Genomic DNA, 16,474 nt, shown 5'->3' on the forward strand with positions numbered 1-16,474 from the left:
AGCAAATATGATACAGAGCAAAATGTTCTTTTTTTTTTTTAAGATTGATTTATTTATTTGAAAGAGTTACACAAAGAGGAGAGGCAGAGGCAGAGGCAGAGGCAGAGAGAGGTCTTCCATCTGCTGGTTCACTCATCAGTTGGCTGAAACTGCCAGAGCTGTGCCGATCCGAAGCCAGAAGCCAGGAGCTGCTTCTGGGTCTCCCACGCGGGTGCAGGGAACTAAGGACTTGGGCCATTTTCTGCTGCTTTCCCAGGCCATAGCAGAGAGCTAGATAGGAAGTGGAGTAGCCAGGTCTTGAACTGGTGCCCATATAGAATGCTGGCACTGTAGGCAGCAGCTTAATCCACTACACCACAGCATCGGGCCCAGGGCAATATATTCTACAAGCTGCTTAGGTTATTCCAGAAAGAAAGAAAGGTTTATATCTTCTGCTACTAACTGCTATTGCATTTCCTGCTAACTTTCAGTGAAATTAGAAGATTTGAACACTAACTCTAAAATGACTCTAATTCTAAAAAATTGCTACTTGATAACACAAAGATATTCAGATTATGTTGTTTTCCTATAGATTGTTCATCTGCTAATATACTTTATATTAATATTTATTATATTTATATTAATAAGAAAGCTTTATTTGAAAAATCATTCTCTGAATAGTTTATATGGGCAGCTGAATTTAATATTCACAGCCTAATTTCTTCTAAAGTACTTAACAGATGATACTAACAACATTGAAAGTAGCTCACTCTTAGAAATTACATAAATTTAAACTCATATTCAAAAGTAGATTTAGAAAAGAACCAAATACTTTTTCTCACTGCAAAATCAACATTCCTCACTAGAAGTTTCACCTTCTAAACAGAGCTTTGCAATTAGAAACTACTGCTCAATATATATTGATTTCTAAAGAAAACAGAAATATTTTGTGAGTTTGGGGGTATGAAAAACACTGAATGAAGATGATGTAAAAACCAGGTTCAAACAGGGATCCAGGTTTCCCTTGCCATACCTGTTTAACCTGAAATAAGCACCTAAATCTCTGGCCATCAGTTTCTCAGCCATAGAATATAAATGCATTGGACTAAATGATCTCTAAGATTTGTCCAATACACATGTTCTTTGAATATACCCTATAATATCCCTTAACATCTTGTGGTTTTTTTTTTTTCTTAATTTTGCCAAAAAACACATTTATTTTCCAGTAAAAATTCATTTGGGCTCTAACAAGAAATCCTTGTTTGTTTTTCTTTATTAAGGAATCTTCCTGCTCAATGAATACATCCAACAAAATGAATTTTAAAACTTTTTCTTCATCACCTCCTAAACCTGGAGAAATCTTTGAGGTTGAACTGACTAAAAATGATAACAGCTTGGGGATAAGTGTCACGGTACTGTTTGACAAGGTTTTCAAATGTTTTCTCTTCTTCACTTCAAAGGCCTATCATATACCAACTTAGTAGTTGAATTATTTTGCTTAAAATGAGATACTGGTCAAAATATAAAAATTGAAGCGTATCTTAAAACCTTTTTAAAAATTGAGAATATACTACTCATTTTTCTCTTGTGGCTTAAAATAAGATACATGTTGCCTTTCCCCTGTAGATTTCATGCTTGCTTAATCTGAATATAAAACTTACAAAATTAATGCATATACTTTATATATATTTGATAGTTTCTGCATGAACATGGAATAATGAGATGATGCATCTTTAACCTACATCATGAATATTGAGGACTATGTCTATTTGTATTTCCTTTCGCTTCATCATGTATTATACTTTGTAAGCATGTTTAGTATCTGAAAATTAGAGGTTTCCAAGAAATATATGTTTCTGTAAGATAATTAACATATATGCATAGGATATTTGATGAAACTATTGTAGAGCTTTTTGGGATTTTCTTTAAAGATTTATTTATCTATTTCAAAGGTAGAATTACAGAAAAAGGGACAGATAGAGCTCTTTCATCTGCTGATTCACTCCCCAGATGGCCACAATGGCCAGGTCTGGGCTAGGCTGAAGCCAAGAACCAGGTGCTTTATCCATGTCTCCCATGTGGGTAGCAGGGTCCCAAGCCCTTGAGCCATCTTCTGCTGCTTTTTCCAGGCCGTTAGCAGGGATGTGGATGGGAAGTGGAGCAGCTAGGACATGAACCGGCACCCATATGGGATGCCAGTGTGGAATGCACCATCTTTACCCTTCAGCACAAAGTAGGCCCCTGTTGTAGTTATATTAATGAATATACTGTCCCTAAATTATAACATTATCATATTTGAAGAGTATTGGTAATTTTTAAAAGCCACTTAGAGTCACAAAAGTCTTCCACAGCCTTCGCAGCTCTTTTCAAGAGCCTCAGATAATCACTAATGTCATAAATAAGAGTGTTAATTAAATTAACAACAAAGTCACTGTGCACTTACTCCCCACGTGGAACTTCTGTCCTTAATGAGTTGTACTATGACAATTAACTGCAAAACTTATTCTCAAACAGTACTTCATCTATTGTGGGGGGAGGGGTACAAATTGTTGAAATCTTTACTTAGTATAGAGTTGGTCTTCTGTATATAGTTAATTAAAAATGAATCTTAATGAAGAATGGGATGGGGGAGGGACTAGGAGGTAGGATGGGAGTGGGGGTGGGAGGGAGGGTATGGGGGAAGAACCACTATATTCCTAAAGTTGTACCTATGAAATTTGCATTCATTACATAAAAGCTTTTTTAAAAAGCTACTTAGAAACTTAGTACTATAAATATATTGAGATCAGAAAATTAAACCTAATTTTATAGCACATTTTAAAATATGACATTTTTCTTCTTCCTCTTAATTTCTTTAGAATTATATTGTTTTTATTGTAAAGGGAGAAAAATGTTTTATATGCATTAGAGATAGAAAATTGATTCATTAGGTCTCATCTATCCCATTTTTAGAAAACCTCCAAAGCCTTCTAAAATAAAAAAACTTATTTTTCCTTGACTAATAGAATTTGCTTTCAGATGCACAAATCTGAAGCATGCTACTCCATATACTGTTTTTTTCTGATAGTTATCTTCCCACACTAATTTTACATAGATAGATTTTGCTTTCTGCTTGCTCATAATGCATGCTGTGGATTGATCAAGAGCAATTCCTCATATAGTCAAGATCTGCCATATTGTTATATTCTAAATTGAATAAAGAGTTTTACAGAAAAGAGACAGCCTTGTCATTTGGAAAACATAGTTACAAATATTCTAGGGTATTGAAATAGTCTCACGTGCTGATATATGACTACTTTGGCAAATTGAATTCTTTCTAGGAATCACATTTACGAGTGAGTATAACAGTGCAGGATTAATCTCATGTGTATAAAGTTAATTGAAAATAGTTCTTAGTAAAAAATAAGAATGGGAATAGGAGAGGGAGGAGTAAGAAGGGTGGGAGTGCAGGTAGGAGAGAGCGTAGGGTGGGAGGAATCACTATGTTCCTAACATAGGTTTGTATTTATGAAACACATGAAGTTTGTATACCTTAAATAAAAGGTTTCTGGGGGGGAAAGGAGTGAGTACAAAAGATTTTATTATTATTATTGTTAATTTGTCTTTTCCTGTTTAGGGAGGTGTGAATACGAGTGTCAGACATGGTGGCATTTATGTGAAAGCTGTTATTCCCAAAGGAGCAGCAGAGTCTGATGGTAGAATTCACAAAGGTAGAGTATATGTGTGTTTGTAGGAATTCTATGCATAAATACTACCACAAATAGAGAAGAAAACAGAAAGTTACATAGACCTTCAAGCTCATAATATGAAATAAGAACATACTCAATTATAAAAATTAAAACATTTAGAAATTCCCTGATGCTGTTCCAAAAAAATTTTTTTAAGATTTATTTATTTATTTATTTAAAACAGTGAGTGAGTGAGTGAGAGAGAGAGAGAGAGAGATCGAGATCTTCCATCCACTGGTTCACTCCCCAAATGGCTGCAAAGGCTGGAGCTGGACCGGTCCAGAGCCAGGAGCTTCTTCCGGGTCTCCCAGTTGGGCCATCTTCTGCTGCTTTCCCAGGCAAATTGGAGTAGCAGGGACTCAAACTGGCACCCATACGGGATGCTGGCACCTTGGGCAGTGGTTTTACCCACTATGACATAGCACCAGCCCCTCCAAAAATTCTTAACAGCTTATTCTCTAGTATCAATCCAGACAGTATTTTAGTTCATGTTTTGCACATACTAAGAAGGAAAGTGCCAGAGAATGGGAAAGAGATAGTGCTCTTGTAAAAATGCTGACATCTGCATTTTTAATAAATGGACTTCCCTCTATCTCTTAACATTTATAGTTCATCTTTTCTCATGATTTAAATTGATTTGTATATTGATATTATTCTAAAATATACCTAAGATTGGCTATAGAATTGAGAAATAAATTATATATTAAAGAAACTAAGTGACACAGTTTTGTCCAGAATTTGTCTGCCTCTCCTTAAATAATTCTATATAAGACTGGCAGATGTTAAAGCTCATGTAAAGGCTGGCGCCGTGGCTCACTGGGCTAATCCTCCGCCTTGTGGCGCCAGCACACCGGGTTCTAGTCCCGGTCGGGGTGCCGGATTCTGTCCCGATTGCCCCTCTTCCAGGCCAGCTCTCTGCTGTGGCCCGGGAGTGCAGTGGAGGATGACCCAAGTACTTGGGCCCTGCACCCGCATGGGAGACCAGGAGAAGTACCTGGCTCCTGGCTTCGGATCGGCGTGGTGCGCCGGCTACGGCGGCCATTGGAGGGTGAACCAATGGCAAAAGGAAGACCTTTCTCTCTGTCTCTCTCTCTCACTATCCATTCTGCCTGTCAAAAAGGAAAAAAAAAGTTCATGTAAAAATATTTATTTTATGCTTTGTTTCTTTCAAAATAACTGCCTGATTTATAGGTGATCGTGTCCTAGCTGTCAACGGAGTTAGTCTAGAAGGAGCTACACATAAACAAGCTGTGGAAACACTGAGAAATACAGGACAGGTAATCGATCATTATACCAACCTTCTATGATAACCTTAGAAGAAGATAAATACTCATGTGTCAGTATTATCAACCTTATTTGTCAATTAGTCAGGAAATGAAGACTGACATATAACAATTCTGATTGGTTACAAGTATTCTGGTTGGAAGCAAGTATTGCAACAAGAGGTTTTTTGCTGAGGAAGCTGGCTTTCTATATGACATTTAGCCCTATAATTACCAAAGGAAGCTCACAAACATTGGGGTAGAGATTGTATTTTTAAAAATTTAATAGGCATCAACTAATTTCTGGTAATTTTCATTCTTAGTCTTCAGCCCAAAGGTTAAATTTATTTAATCAAGTACATTTGAGTCATGGCCTTTACTAAATTATTCATAGTAGTTTTTATAGTGGAGTGGTGTTTTTTCCCTAATAGCCAAGTTTTCTATTACATGTTTATGTTATTATCATAGATTTTGACATGTTTTTAAAGTAGATCTTTTTTCTTTTTAATTTAACTTTTTATACAGAAACTTGATTTAGAAACTTCAATCACTTTGGTCTCATTTTTTTCTCCCACTACTATTTTGGGGAACCAGTAGTTATTTTAAATCATTTTATACTATTAACTATACACAACCCTGAAATGTTATCTATTTTCTTATTCTTTTGAATTAATGAAGTGCTATTCCATTTGTCCAGGTGGTTCATCTGTTGTTAGAAAAGGGACAGTCTTCACCATCCAAAGAACGTGTCCCTGTGACCCCACAGTGCACCCTTCCATATCAGGATACCCAAGGTCAAGCCCCAGAAAAAATGGTGAAAAAAACTACTCATGTCAAAGACTACAGCTTTGTCACTGAAGGTCAGGCCTTAGAAAACTGTCTTTTTATCTAATGATTCCTGATTTAATCAAAGTTGGATTTTTACACGTTGGAATATGATTTATACCTTAGTCTCTTTAGTTATTTTTGTCAAGTATAACTAATAATGTGATGCAGTACCATACTGAATAAAAAAACATATTTGTCATTCATGGAGTCTGATAATGAAATTGGATAATAGGCCGGCGCCACGGCTCACTAGGCTAATCCTCCGCCTGCGGCGCCGGCACCCCGGGTTCTAGTCCCAGTTGGGGCGCCGGATTCTGTCCTGGTTGCTCCTCTTCCAGTCCAGCTCTCTGCTGTGGCCTGGGAAGGCAGTGGAGGATGGCCCAAGTCCTTGGGCCCTGCACCCCATGGGAGACCAGGAGGAAGCACTTGGCTCCTGGCTTCGGATCAGCACAGCAGGCCGGCCGTAGCAGCCATTTGGGGCGTGAACCAACGGAAGGAAGACCTTTCTGTCTCTCTCTCTCTTACTGTCCAGCTCTGCCTTTCAAAAAAAAAAAAAAAAAAAAGGAAGGAAGGAAGGAAGGAAGGAAGAAATTGGATATTGAAGACCTGAATGATTATGTCATTTTAATAATGTGTTACTTAAATATTTGTCAATTCAAAGGTGAAATTTGGTATAAAAAAAAAAGCATGAATAATTGCTGAGCATGGATTTAAACCCATATGAAACCTTGACTCTTTTCTATATTTCTGTGGATTTATGAAGCTAACCCTAAACAGAAATTCACTTACTGGTCCCCAGATACTGGTCTTTCTTATCACCTATGCCAGCCTTTGATCATCTTACTCATTAGTAGTAAAATCAAGAAAGGTGTAGTAGTGAGTTTTTCATAAAGTTAGATATACTGATAATACTAAAGGACCCTTTATTCTGGAGCTCCTTCTTTCTTCCTTTTGAGGGGCTTACATGTCCTTTATAAAATTTGCTGATAGTATAAAATCATTTTTTTTCTTTTTTATTTCTTACTTGATGACACACATGTTTATTTGTTTATCTGATGACAGAAATGTTAGAAACTCTGAGTCAGTCCCAAAAAAAGAAAAAAAGAGTCCAGCCTGTATTATTTTTCCTGAATATGAATACAAAATTCATGTCCCAACTTTATTATGTTGCTTTTTATTCTTTATCTCTTTCACTATTCTTTGTTTAAATACGTTTTCTCATTCTTTCCTGGTTAGTGTGCTTTTCATTTATTTTGTTGCATATAATTTTATTGGGATATCATTGCAATTTATCTAGATTAAATTACATCTCACCAAAATACTGTAGTGTTAATTTATTTTCCCATACCTTTTTCTATCATTTACTTAGCTGTTCTTAATGATCTCTCTCTTATTGTCTCCCTGAATTTCTCTCCCATCTCTTTTTCCCTGGATTTATCCCGTTTTCTCTCTCCGTTTTTATGCTGCCCTATAAAGCACATGGGTTGAAGCTTAATTTTATTTTCAGAAGTCTACTTTTAGAACTATGTTCTATGCAAACCCCTTGGTTTTTGCAGTTAGTACACTGAGTTTTCTTCAGGATAAAGAGTGTGAAATAGGGTACAAAAAGTACATAGAGAACTGTAAATGTCATGGGAACTGGGCTTTTTAAATGTGCTTCAAAATATGTTTGTATGTTCATACCTATACACAGCACTTTCAGAATACTTCTATTTTTATGTCTTTTTTTCTTCCAGAAAATACATTTGAGGTAAAGTTATTTAAAAATAGCTCAGGCCTAGGATTCAGTTTTTCTCGAGAAGATAATCTTATACCCGAGCAAATAAATGCCAGCATAGTGAGAGTTAAAAAGCTTTTTCCTGGACAGCCTGCTGCAGAAAGTGGACAGATTGACGTGGGTGACGTTATCTTGAAAGTAAATGGAGCCTCCTTGAAAGGACTATCCCAGCAGGTGAGCGCCTCACACCCTGAGAGCAGCAGGTGTCCAGGGGAGTGGCTGGTCGGGATGGTTTCACTAGACTGGTTTAACTGTCCCTTCCTTTGTCATTGGTGATTCCCCTAGGAAGTCATATCTGCTCTCAGGGGAACAGCTCCTGAGGTATCCTTGCTTCTGTGCAGACCTCCACCTGGTGTGCTTCCAGAAATTGACACTGCTTTCTTGGTGAGACCTATGAAAAGTACTTGATATTTTTATAGAATATCAATTTAGTTATTGACTAATTTAGCTGTAGTAGCCGTATCATGGATTAACATAGCTACTTCTTTGGCTAGAAGTCTTAGCTGGGTCTATTTCTTCATTGAATCAAACAAAGAAAAGTAGTTCTAATTCTGAGTACTCTGGATTAAAATACAAGTTATTTTAAAATTTTTAGCCTTTAAAAAAAAAAAAGTCAAGGCCAGCACAGTAGCATAGCAGGTAAAAGCAGCCACTTGCAGCACCAGCATCCCATATGGGTCCCAGCTGCTGCGCTTCCAATCCAGCTCCCCGCTAATGCACATGGGAAGGCAGCAGAGAGAGGGTGGCCCAAGTGCTTGGGCCCCTGCAACCACATGGGAGAACCGAAAGAGGCTCCTGACTCCTGGCTTCAGCCTGGCCCAGCCCTTGCCTTTGTGGCCATTTGGAGAGTGAACCAGCAGATGGAGAACCTCGCTTTTCTCTCTCTCCCTCTTTCTCTGTAAATCTGCCTTTCAAGTAAATGAAATAAGTCTTAAAAACAAAGCAAAACATTACATCAAAAATAAATCAGTAAAAAAAAATTAGAAGTCATAGAGAAAGGGATACGCTTATCCATTTACCTTTTTTTATGGCAAGGAATAGCTAAATTATCCAAAAATCTATTTTGATGATTATGTATGAAATTTGTGCAAATTTCATAATGACAGGTAAGAGTCCAAACATAAGTGAGCACTAAGATAATTAAAGAAAGTCTGCCTTTGGCCTGTCTACTGAAAATAGTGTTTTCTTACCAACAAACCATGATTGTTGAGTTTGAAAGGCAGTAGTATCTGTGCCACATGCCTTAGCCCTTATACTGGAGTGAAAGGAAGTGTTAGTAACACATTAATAGAAAAGTAACATTTCTGTAAAAATGCATAGCATTTTAAGAGGTACTTTGATTGGGGCACAAGAACTGAATGGAACTCTTAATGCATAAATTACTTTTATTAAATTAATGGAATATTTTAGTAGAAAGGACTGTTATTTAGCAAGTTGATTTTCTGTTGAGTGTTTGTTTTCAGAGTCACCCTCTGAGCTCTTTAAATGTGTCTCTTATAGACCCCACTGCATTCCCCAGCTCAAGTACTTCCCAACTGCAGTAAAGACACTTCTCAACCATCCTGTGCGGAGCAAGGCACCAGCTCAGATGAAAATGAAATGTCTGACAGAAGCAAGAAGCAACGCAGGTCTCCATCCAGGAGAGACAGTTACAGTGACAGCAGTGGAAGTGGAGAAGATGACCTAGTGAAAGCTCCAGCAAAGATATCAGATACGACCTGGAGGTCAACTTTGCATCAGACTCTAAGCAACATGGTATCACAGGCACCAAGTCAACATGAAAAACCCAACAGTCAAGAAGATATCATTTGTACAATGTTTTACTATCCTCAGAAAATGCCCAGTAAAACTGAATTTGAAGACAGGTATTGTCAATATTATGTGTAATACTCAGAAAAACTGGTTGTTAACAAGAGTAGCAGCAACACACATTTCTTGAAGAATGAAATATATCTTTTTATGAACTTCACAATGATTAGCCAAATGATGACTTTATCAGATATCTCCCTGATGGGATTGAATTTTAGTTAGAAAACTGGTAAGCTGCCTAACCAGTCAAGCTGAGTCTTGCTTCTTCCCTGAACATATTTGCTAATATTAAGAAAAATGTTTTGCCGGCGCTGCGGCTCACTAGGCTAATCCTCCACCTAGCGGCGCCGGCACCAGGTTCTAGTCCCAGTCGGGGCACCAGATTCTGTTGTGGTTGCCCCCCTTCCAGGCCAGCTCTCTGCTGTGGCCCGGGAGGGCAGTGGAGGATGGCCCAAGTGCTTGGGCCCTGCACCCCATGGGAGACCAGGAGAAGCACCTGGCTCCTGCCTTCGGATCAGCACGGTGCGCTGGCCGCAGCGCGCTGGCCGCGGCGGCCATTGGAGGGTGAACCAACGGCAAAGGAAGACCTTTCTCTCTGTCTCTCTCACTGTCCACTCTGCCTGTCAACAACAACAAAAAAAAGTTTTAAGAAAAAGTTTATTTAGGATAATGCAGAGGGAAATTATGGATAGGAAAAGGTAGAGAGTTAGCAAATGGGAGGACACGTTAAATGGGGAAAGAAGACACGAATGAAAACATAGACAAATACAAAAAAAAAAAAAAAAAGACCACAGAACTGGCAATGTGGCACAGCAGGTTAGGCCACTGTTGAAGTAATGGTTCAAGACCTGGCTGCTCTGCTTCCAATCCAGCTCCCTACTAATGTGCATGGGAAGACAGCAAAGATACCCAAGTACTTGGGCCCCTGCCACATAAGAGACCAGGATGGGGTTCCTGGCTCCTAGCTTCAGCCTGGCCCAGCCTGGGCCATAGCATCATTTGGGGAATGAATCAGTGGATGAAAGATGGATAAAGTGGATCTCTCCGTCCCTCCCTCCCCCTCCCTCTCCTTCTCCTTGTCCTTCTCTCCCTCTTCTCTCCCCCTCTCTGTCTCTCCCTCTCCCTGTCACTCTGCCTTTTAAATAAATAAATCAAAATTTTAACAAGAAAATGAAGAGAAATACCAAATCTGTACCTCAAACAGTTTTTCATATATTTTACTGTATAAATATGTCTTTGTGTTTATCCAGATCCAAGCATTTTTGTTCAGGTTTTTTTTTTTTCCTAATCTATCATTCAAAATAACTACAGGAGTATGATTTTGTTCTTAATCTCTTCTTTTCATTATTATGTTGAAACATAGGCTTCTGATAACATTGGCTTTAGCTTCTGAATTAATAACTGGGAATCGAAAGTATATTTATTTAACCTCTCTTACTGACTTTATGCAACTTGTAGAGCTTCTTCAAAATAGACCCTGAACAGAAAAAAAAAATGGTAATGTTAGCAAGTAGCAAATGTGGAATCAATTCATAGTCCAGGGTCAGACAAAAAAGTAGTTAAGATCTCAATCAAAACCAGGCATGAATATTTGTTAAACATTTTCTTTTGTGATACAGGCTTATTGGCATTGAAGTATATTTGAAAATAGTCTTGTTTCTTTGTCTCCAGTAATCCTCCTTCCCCTGTACCAATGGCTGTGACTCCTGGGCACAGTTGTCAACCCCAGTCAGAATCCATTGACAACAATCCAGTGGAAAAATATGTACATCAGACTTCTGAAGTGACCAGATCGGAAAACTTGACAACAGCTTCGAAAAATGAACTAGAAGACCACCTGGAAGACTTTGAGCTGGTGAGTTACTTGCTCTGTATTTAAAAAAAAAAAAATTTCTGTATTTTCTCAATGAAGATACACAATGTTTTCCTGTTGAAAAGAAAGCTATTGTTTTGAGTAGCTTCATATCTGTGTCTAATAAATGAATAACATATCTAACATGGTTTCTCTGCTGAGAAATTAGGAAAAAGGACAAAAAGATCTGTGTACAAATCTTGATTCTACCATCAACTTGCTGTAATTAGGCAGATGCCTGTAAACAGATCACTTCTTTGGAGTTGTAGTAGTGTTGCCTATATAATGGGGGCCATACTCTCATAGAATGATGGTGAGAATCAAGTGAAATAACTTAAGCAAAGCACCTAGTATGGTACATGCTAGAGACTAGATGCTTAGTAAACATTATGTTTCTTTCTCAAATTCTTATGCATTATTTAATTTTTAATCAAGTCTAAATGTAGTTTATTTTCCCCTCCACACGTTCTCTGTGTGCCCAAATGGAATCCTTTATTCTGTAAATAGCCCTAGAACTTCTAAACCTACAGGTTAAGTTTGGAAACCAGATCTCCAAGTATAATATCCTTTACATGCAGAAAGTGAGTGTTTTTCAATACTGTTTTTTAAAAATTCTTATTGTAGAAAAAGTATAAAAGATTAAAACCATCTATAATCTCACAACTCAAAAATCATAAACATTTTAGAGTTAATCATTCCAGATATTTTGTTTACCTATAATTGTGTGTTTATTATGCATATACCTTCAGTTTCATTCTTAACAAAATAAAAATAATGATTTTTTAATCAATTTTCTTAGAAATCTGTCATTACCAGTGTAAGCAAGCATTATGAAGTCTTAAAAATTATTTTTGTTTGCATATATAAAAAAATGAAGTTGTGATATGTATAACCATCCAAAAATTTCATGTTTTTGCCCAAAAAAAAACACTTCCTTTTAGGGCTCTAGGCATCTATCTTGGTTGTTCAGAAACAGATAAAGAATCTTTCTGAACCTTTTCCCCTAAAAAGTATTCTCTGATTATCATAAGCACTGTGGTGTGCACAGTTAGCCTGAGTGTAGAATGGAAGCACGGACAGCCTGTCTCTGCTGTCTCTAGTCAGTTCCACAGTGTTGTACTGAACCCAGCTTCCGCATGCATTGTGAGGGTGGGGAGATAGGCTTCACGTGGTCAAATTAAGTTTTAAGGTTTGGTTTTCTCCTCTGTTAATCAAGGGAATTAACGGTTACCTTTCTGTTTATCTGTAGGGCCAAATAGACAACCTAAAGGAATCCCTGTTTTCTCTCTTTAGGAAGTAGAACTCCTAATCACCCTAATTAAATCAGAAAAAGGAAGCCTGGGTTTTACGGTAACCAAAGGCAATCAGAGTATTGGTTGTTATGTGCATGATGTACTACAGGATCCAGCCAAAAGTGATGGAAGGCTAAAACCTGGAGATAGGCTCCTAAAGGTGAGACTTTTTCTTAAAGATTTACTTATTATTTGAAAGGCAGAGTTATAGAGAGGCAGAGAGAGAGAGAGAGAGGTCTTCCATCTGCTGGTTCACTCCCCAATTGGCCGCAACGGCCGGCTGCGCCAATCTGAAGCCAGGAGCCAAGAGCTTCTTCCAGGTCTGCCAGATGGGTGCAGGGGCCCAAGGACTTGGGCCATCTTCTGCTGCTTTCCCAGGCCATAGCAGAGAGTGGGATCAGAAGTGGAGCAGCCGGGACTTGAACAGGCACCCAAATGGGATGCCAGCACCGCAGAGCGCAGCTTTATCTGCTACACCACATTGCCTACCCCAAGGTGGGACATTTGAAAGGAATGGAAAATTTGTGCAAATGTGACAGAAGAGCAAGCTAGGACTGGAGAAGGAAGAAGGTTGAATTAATATGACATTTGGTTCATTTTCCTTCTCCACCATTTAAAAGTAAAGGCCTTTATACAGGCAACAGCTTAATGAAAAAAAGTTCCCTTTTTAATTTGAAAGTCCCTTGTATCTCAGTTAAAGCATAAAGCTGTGTCAAGTCTGAGAGACAAAAAATTTCTTAAATTACTCAGAAGATAAATTTCTTGTATTAGCAAAATAATGATGCCTTTGTTAGGAATTTACATTATTTTATCATTTATAATTGCTTGATGATTGTGTTTATGATGTCCAAAAAGGATTCCAATAAATCAGACACCATTCTTTATTGTGAACTTCTTACTAGCTAACATATATAAAATGTTAGAGATATTATCATCTTTTCTTGGCAATTTACCTCCTCTGTTCTAAAAGTTGTAATCATTACTTGTCCCTTTCTCATTTTTGTAGGTTAATGATACAGATGTTACAAACATGACTCACACAGATGCCGTGAATCTGCTCCGAGCTGCACCCAAGACAGTCAGATTAGTGCTTGGACGGATTCTAGAATTACCCAGGATGCCAGTGTTGCCTCATTTGCTACCTGATATTACATTAACATGCAACAAAGAGGATTTGGGTAATGAAAATTTAAGCTTTGTGCAGTAAGATTTTCTCAGCTAGATTAAGAGTATGTGCTCTGATGACTGAGAAAACAAATATGTTCTTTTTTCTTTTAAGGTTTTTCTTTATCTGGAAGTCATGACAGCTTTCATCAAGTGATATATATTAGTGATATTAACCCAAGTTCAGTTGCAGCTATTGAGGGTAATCTCCAGCTATTAGATATTATCCATTATGTGAATGGAGTCAGCACACAAGGAATGACCTTGGAAGAAGCTAACAGAGCATTGGACATGTCACTTCCTTCAGTGGTGCTGAAAGCAACAAGGTACTCAGCAATTATTTGTGGGTTTTGTTTATGTGTGTGCATGCATTTCAGGTTGTTGGTTTTACTTATGTCCTCAAAAGACTAATCTGGTAGGTCTTAGTAAAATTTGAACAGATTCTAAGAACATTAAGTGGTAAGTGTTTGAACACATGCTTGTAGTTAATAGAGTAGTTACCACATTTATCAGTTAGGATGTTTTCAGTTGCAGGTAACAGAAAATAAAAGTGAACTTTGACTTTGGGGGTTTTTGCTTTAAGATTTATTTATTTATGTGAAAGTCAGAGTTACAGAGAGAGAGAGAGATCTTCCATCTGCTGCTTCACTCCCCAGATGGCTGCAAGGGCCAGAGCTGATGTTTATTGCAAAAAGAACCATGATAAATGGCCCAGATAAAAAGAAATCAGTGCTTTGCATGTTGGGGCTACCCAGCAAGAGCATAAGTACAGGAATGTTTAACATCAATGGCATATTGGCTCTCCTGATTCCGTGTAACTTAGGAAACCTTCCTCTTCCCTCAAGTATCAGCAATAAGACTGCATGCTAATCCCCTATTTCCAAGGGGCTATACAAGCATTGTTGGCTGCTGCTTACTTTGGATAGACTATTCTTCTTTTGAATATTAATGTGCCATCGAGATTTTTACTTTAAATAATCTGAAAGACACATAAAAATCAGCTAAAATTTCAAAAAGAATAAAAGGAAAATACACATCAGGCTTTATACATAAAACTTCATGAACTATGCCTTGTAAGTTAGTGATGAACTATCTACTGATAGTGAACTAAGTTATTAGATCATAAAAATTACCCGTGTTGTAAATAAGAGAGGAAATGGGGTGAAGAATTAAGCTGAAACCCAAGGAAAGATTGGGTAATGAAGTGATTCTTGATCTTTTTTCTATCAAGAATATCTTTATCCAGAGAATGTATAGATGTAGACTCTCATAAAATTTATCCTCAGTTTCAGGGGATGCGTAGGTCCTCTGAAATCTGTTCAAAATAAAACTTCTGAGGTTAGTTAACAGACGGTTAAAAGGATATTTAAACAAAGATCTTAAATAGTTTGCAATTGTCTTTTCACTTTTTACAACCCAGAGATGGCCATCCAGTGATCCCCAGTTCAAAGATGTCTACTGTTTCAACCCCAAAGTCATCCAAAGCTAATGGTAAGGATCTGTTCATTTCATGACACGACAGTTGTGGAGAAGTAACTAATTTTTTGTTCTGAAGAGCACGTTTGGATGATGTCAATCCAGTGTTTTTCTTGCCCCTCCAGAACATGTTGCAGCATTTCTCTAAGTGAAAAAATTCTATTTAAATGAAAACATCTCTAAAATTCAATGTATAATAAGAAAATAGTACAACAGAGTGGACCATGTAATTTAGAGCCCAATAGACCTGGGTTTATAAGTTCTGTCTGACCGTAGCAAGTAACTTGATCCATTCATAAGCCTCTATTTCCCATCAATAAAATAAGACTATTAGTCTCTACCTTGTAAGGTTATGATGAAGCATAAATATAATACTATCTGTGAAACAGTTACCTTAATGCTTTCACTAATAATTTATTCAGACATTTACTGAATTTCTACTCTGTGCAGGTGCTGTTTGGGTCATTGTGGATATATCAGTGAAAAGCCTCTGCCTCACATTTTAGCATAGTAAGATAAGTAGTAGTAGTAATAGTGGTGACAGTTGTCATTAACTTAATTCTTATTCTAGACTAAATATTCTTCTGAGTTGAGTGCTGTCATCCTCACAACAACCCTGTGAGACTAGTGTTAGTATAATCCTCATTTTGTAGAGAGTGAAACTGAGGCGCAGAAATTGGATAACTTACCCAAGTTCACCAAGTTAATAAAGGGTAGGGCCAGAGTTGAAGCCCATGATTCCATACTCGTCTACCTAATTGGGCCCTGTAAGTGTGCCTTTGATTGCTAGTGTTATATAGTAAGAAAAATATTAGATACAGGGGAATGTGGTTGAACTCAGTGCATTCAAAATGTAAACTGAGTACTTCGTGCATAACTAATATTTTAGATTAGCAGGTAAATAGTATCTAATTACCAATTTAGCAAAAAGAAACCTTACCATAATTGTTATTTATCTTCTAAAAGATAAAGTTTCTAAATACTAATACTGAAGCATAGGGTTCCTTTTTGCCACTGTATGCAGTTCCCATGCACCTTAAAGTCAGATTATCTCACAGAACACACAGGACGTTTTTCTAATGACCTCTGAGATGACTGCTGTTTATAAATTTCCAGTGCCCTGTGCCCTTGTAGAAACTACCTAGTGATCTCTCTTTACAAGTTTCTATGACTTGACTCTCACAGAACTAATTTCTTTATACATCTTAGAACTCACACAGTATTGATAATAGGAACTCTCTTATATTGATGGCAGAAATGTGAACTGGTAATCATTTTTGGAAAGCAGTTTGACAATTTTTAGAAAA

At 37.4% G+C, this 16,474-nt stretch overlaps 1 protein-coding gene across 9 annotated transcripts in view; it reads left to right on the forward strand.

Moving 5' to 3' along the window:
* The window catches only part of PTPN13 (protein tyrosine phosphatase non-receptor type 13), a 241,934-nt gene that overhangs the window by 177,764 nt on the left and 47,696 nt on the right, over positions 1-16,474 (forward strand). For 7 of the 9 annotated variants that reach the window (XM_008267633.5, XM_089303139.1, XM_008267637.5 and 4 more), the window contains 12 exons: positions 1,260-1,406; positions 3,596-3,689; positions 4,899-4,984; positions 5,667-5,829; positions 7,534-7,748; positions 7,860-7,958; positions 9,075-9,439; positions 11,055-11,238; positions 12,529-12,687; positions 13,534-13,705; positions 13,807-14,017; positions 15,112-15,182. In XM_008267633.5, coding sequence (XP_008265855.3) covers positions 1,260-1,406; positions 3,596-3,689; positions 4,899-4,984; positions 5,667-5,829; positions 7,534-7,748; positions 7,860-7,958; positions 9,075-9,439; positions 11,055-11,238; positions 12,529-12,687; positions 13,534-13,705; positions 13,807-14,017; positions 15,112-15,182 — 1,966 coding nt within the window. The remainder of the gene's footprint in view (positions 1-1,259; positions 1,407-3,595; positions 3,690-4,898; positions 4,985-5,666; positions 5,830-7,533; positions 7,749-7,859; positions 7,959-9,074; positions 9,440-11,054; positions 11,239-12,528; positions 12,688-13,533; positions 13,706-13,806; positions 14,018-15,111; positions 15,183-16,474) is intronic. The other 2 variants (XM_008267635.5, XM_008267638.5) reach the window with 1 other exon arrangement.

Source organism: Oryctolagus cuniculus, chromosome 8, assembly GCF_051225735.1.
Source record: "Oryctolagus cuniculus isolate XC-2025 breed Fujian yellow rabbit chromosome 8, ASM5122573v1, whole genome shotgun sequence".
NCBI classification, from domain to species: Eukaryota; Metazoa; Chordata; class Mammalia; order Lagomorpha; family Leporidae; genus Oryctolagus; species Oryctolagus cuniculus.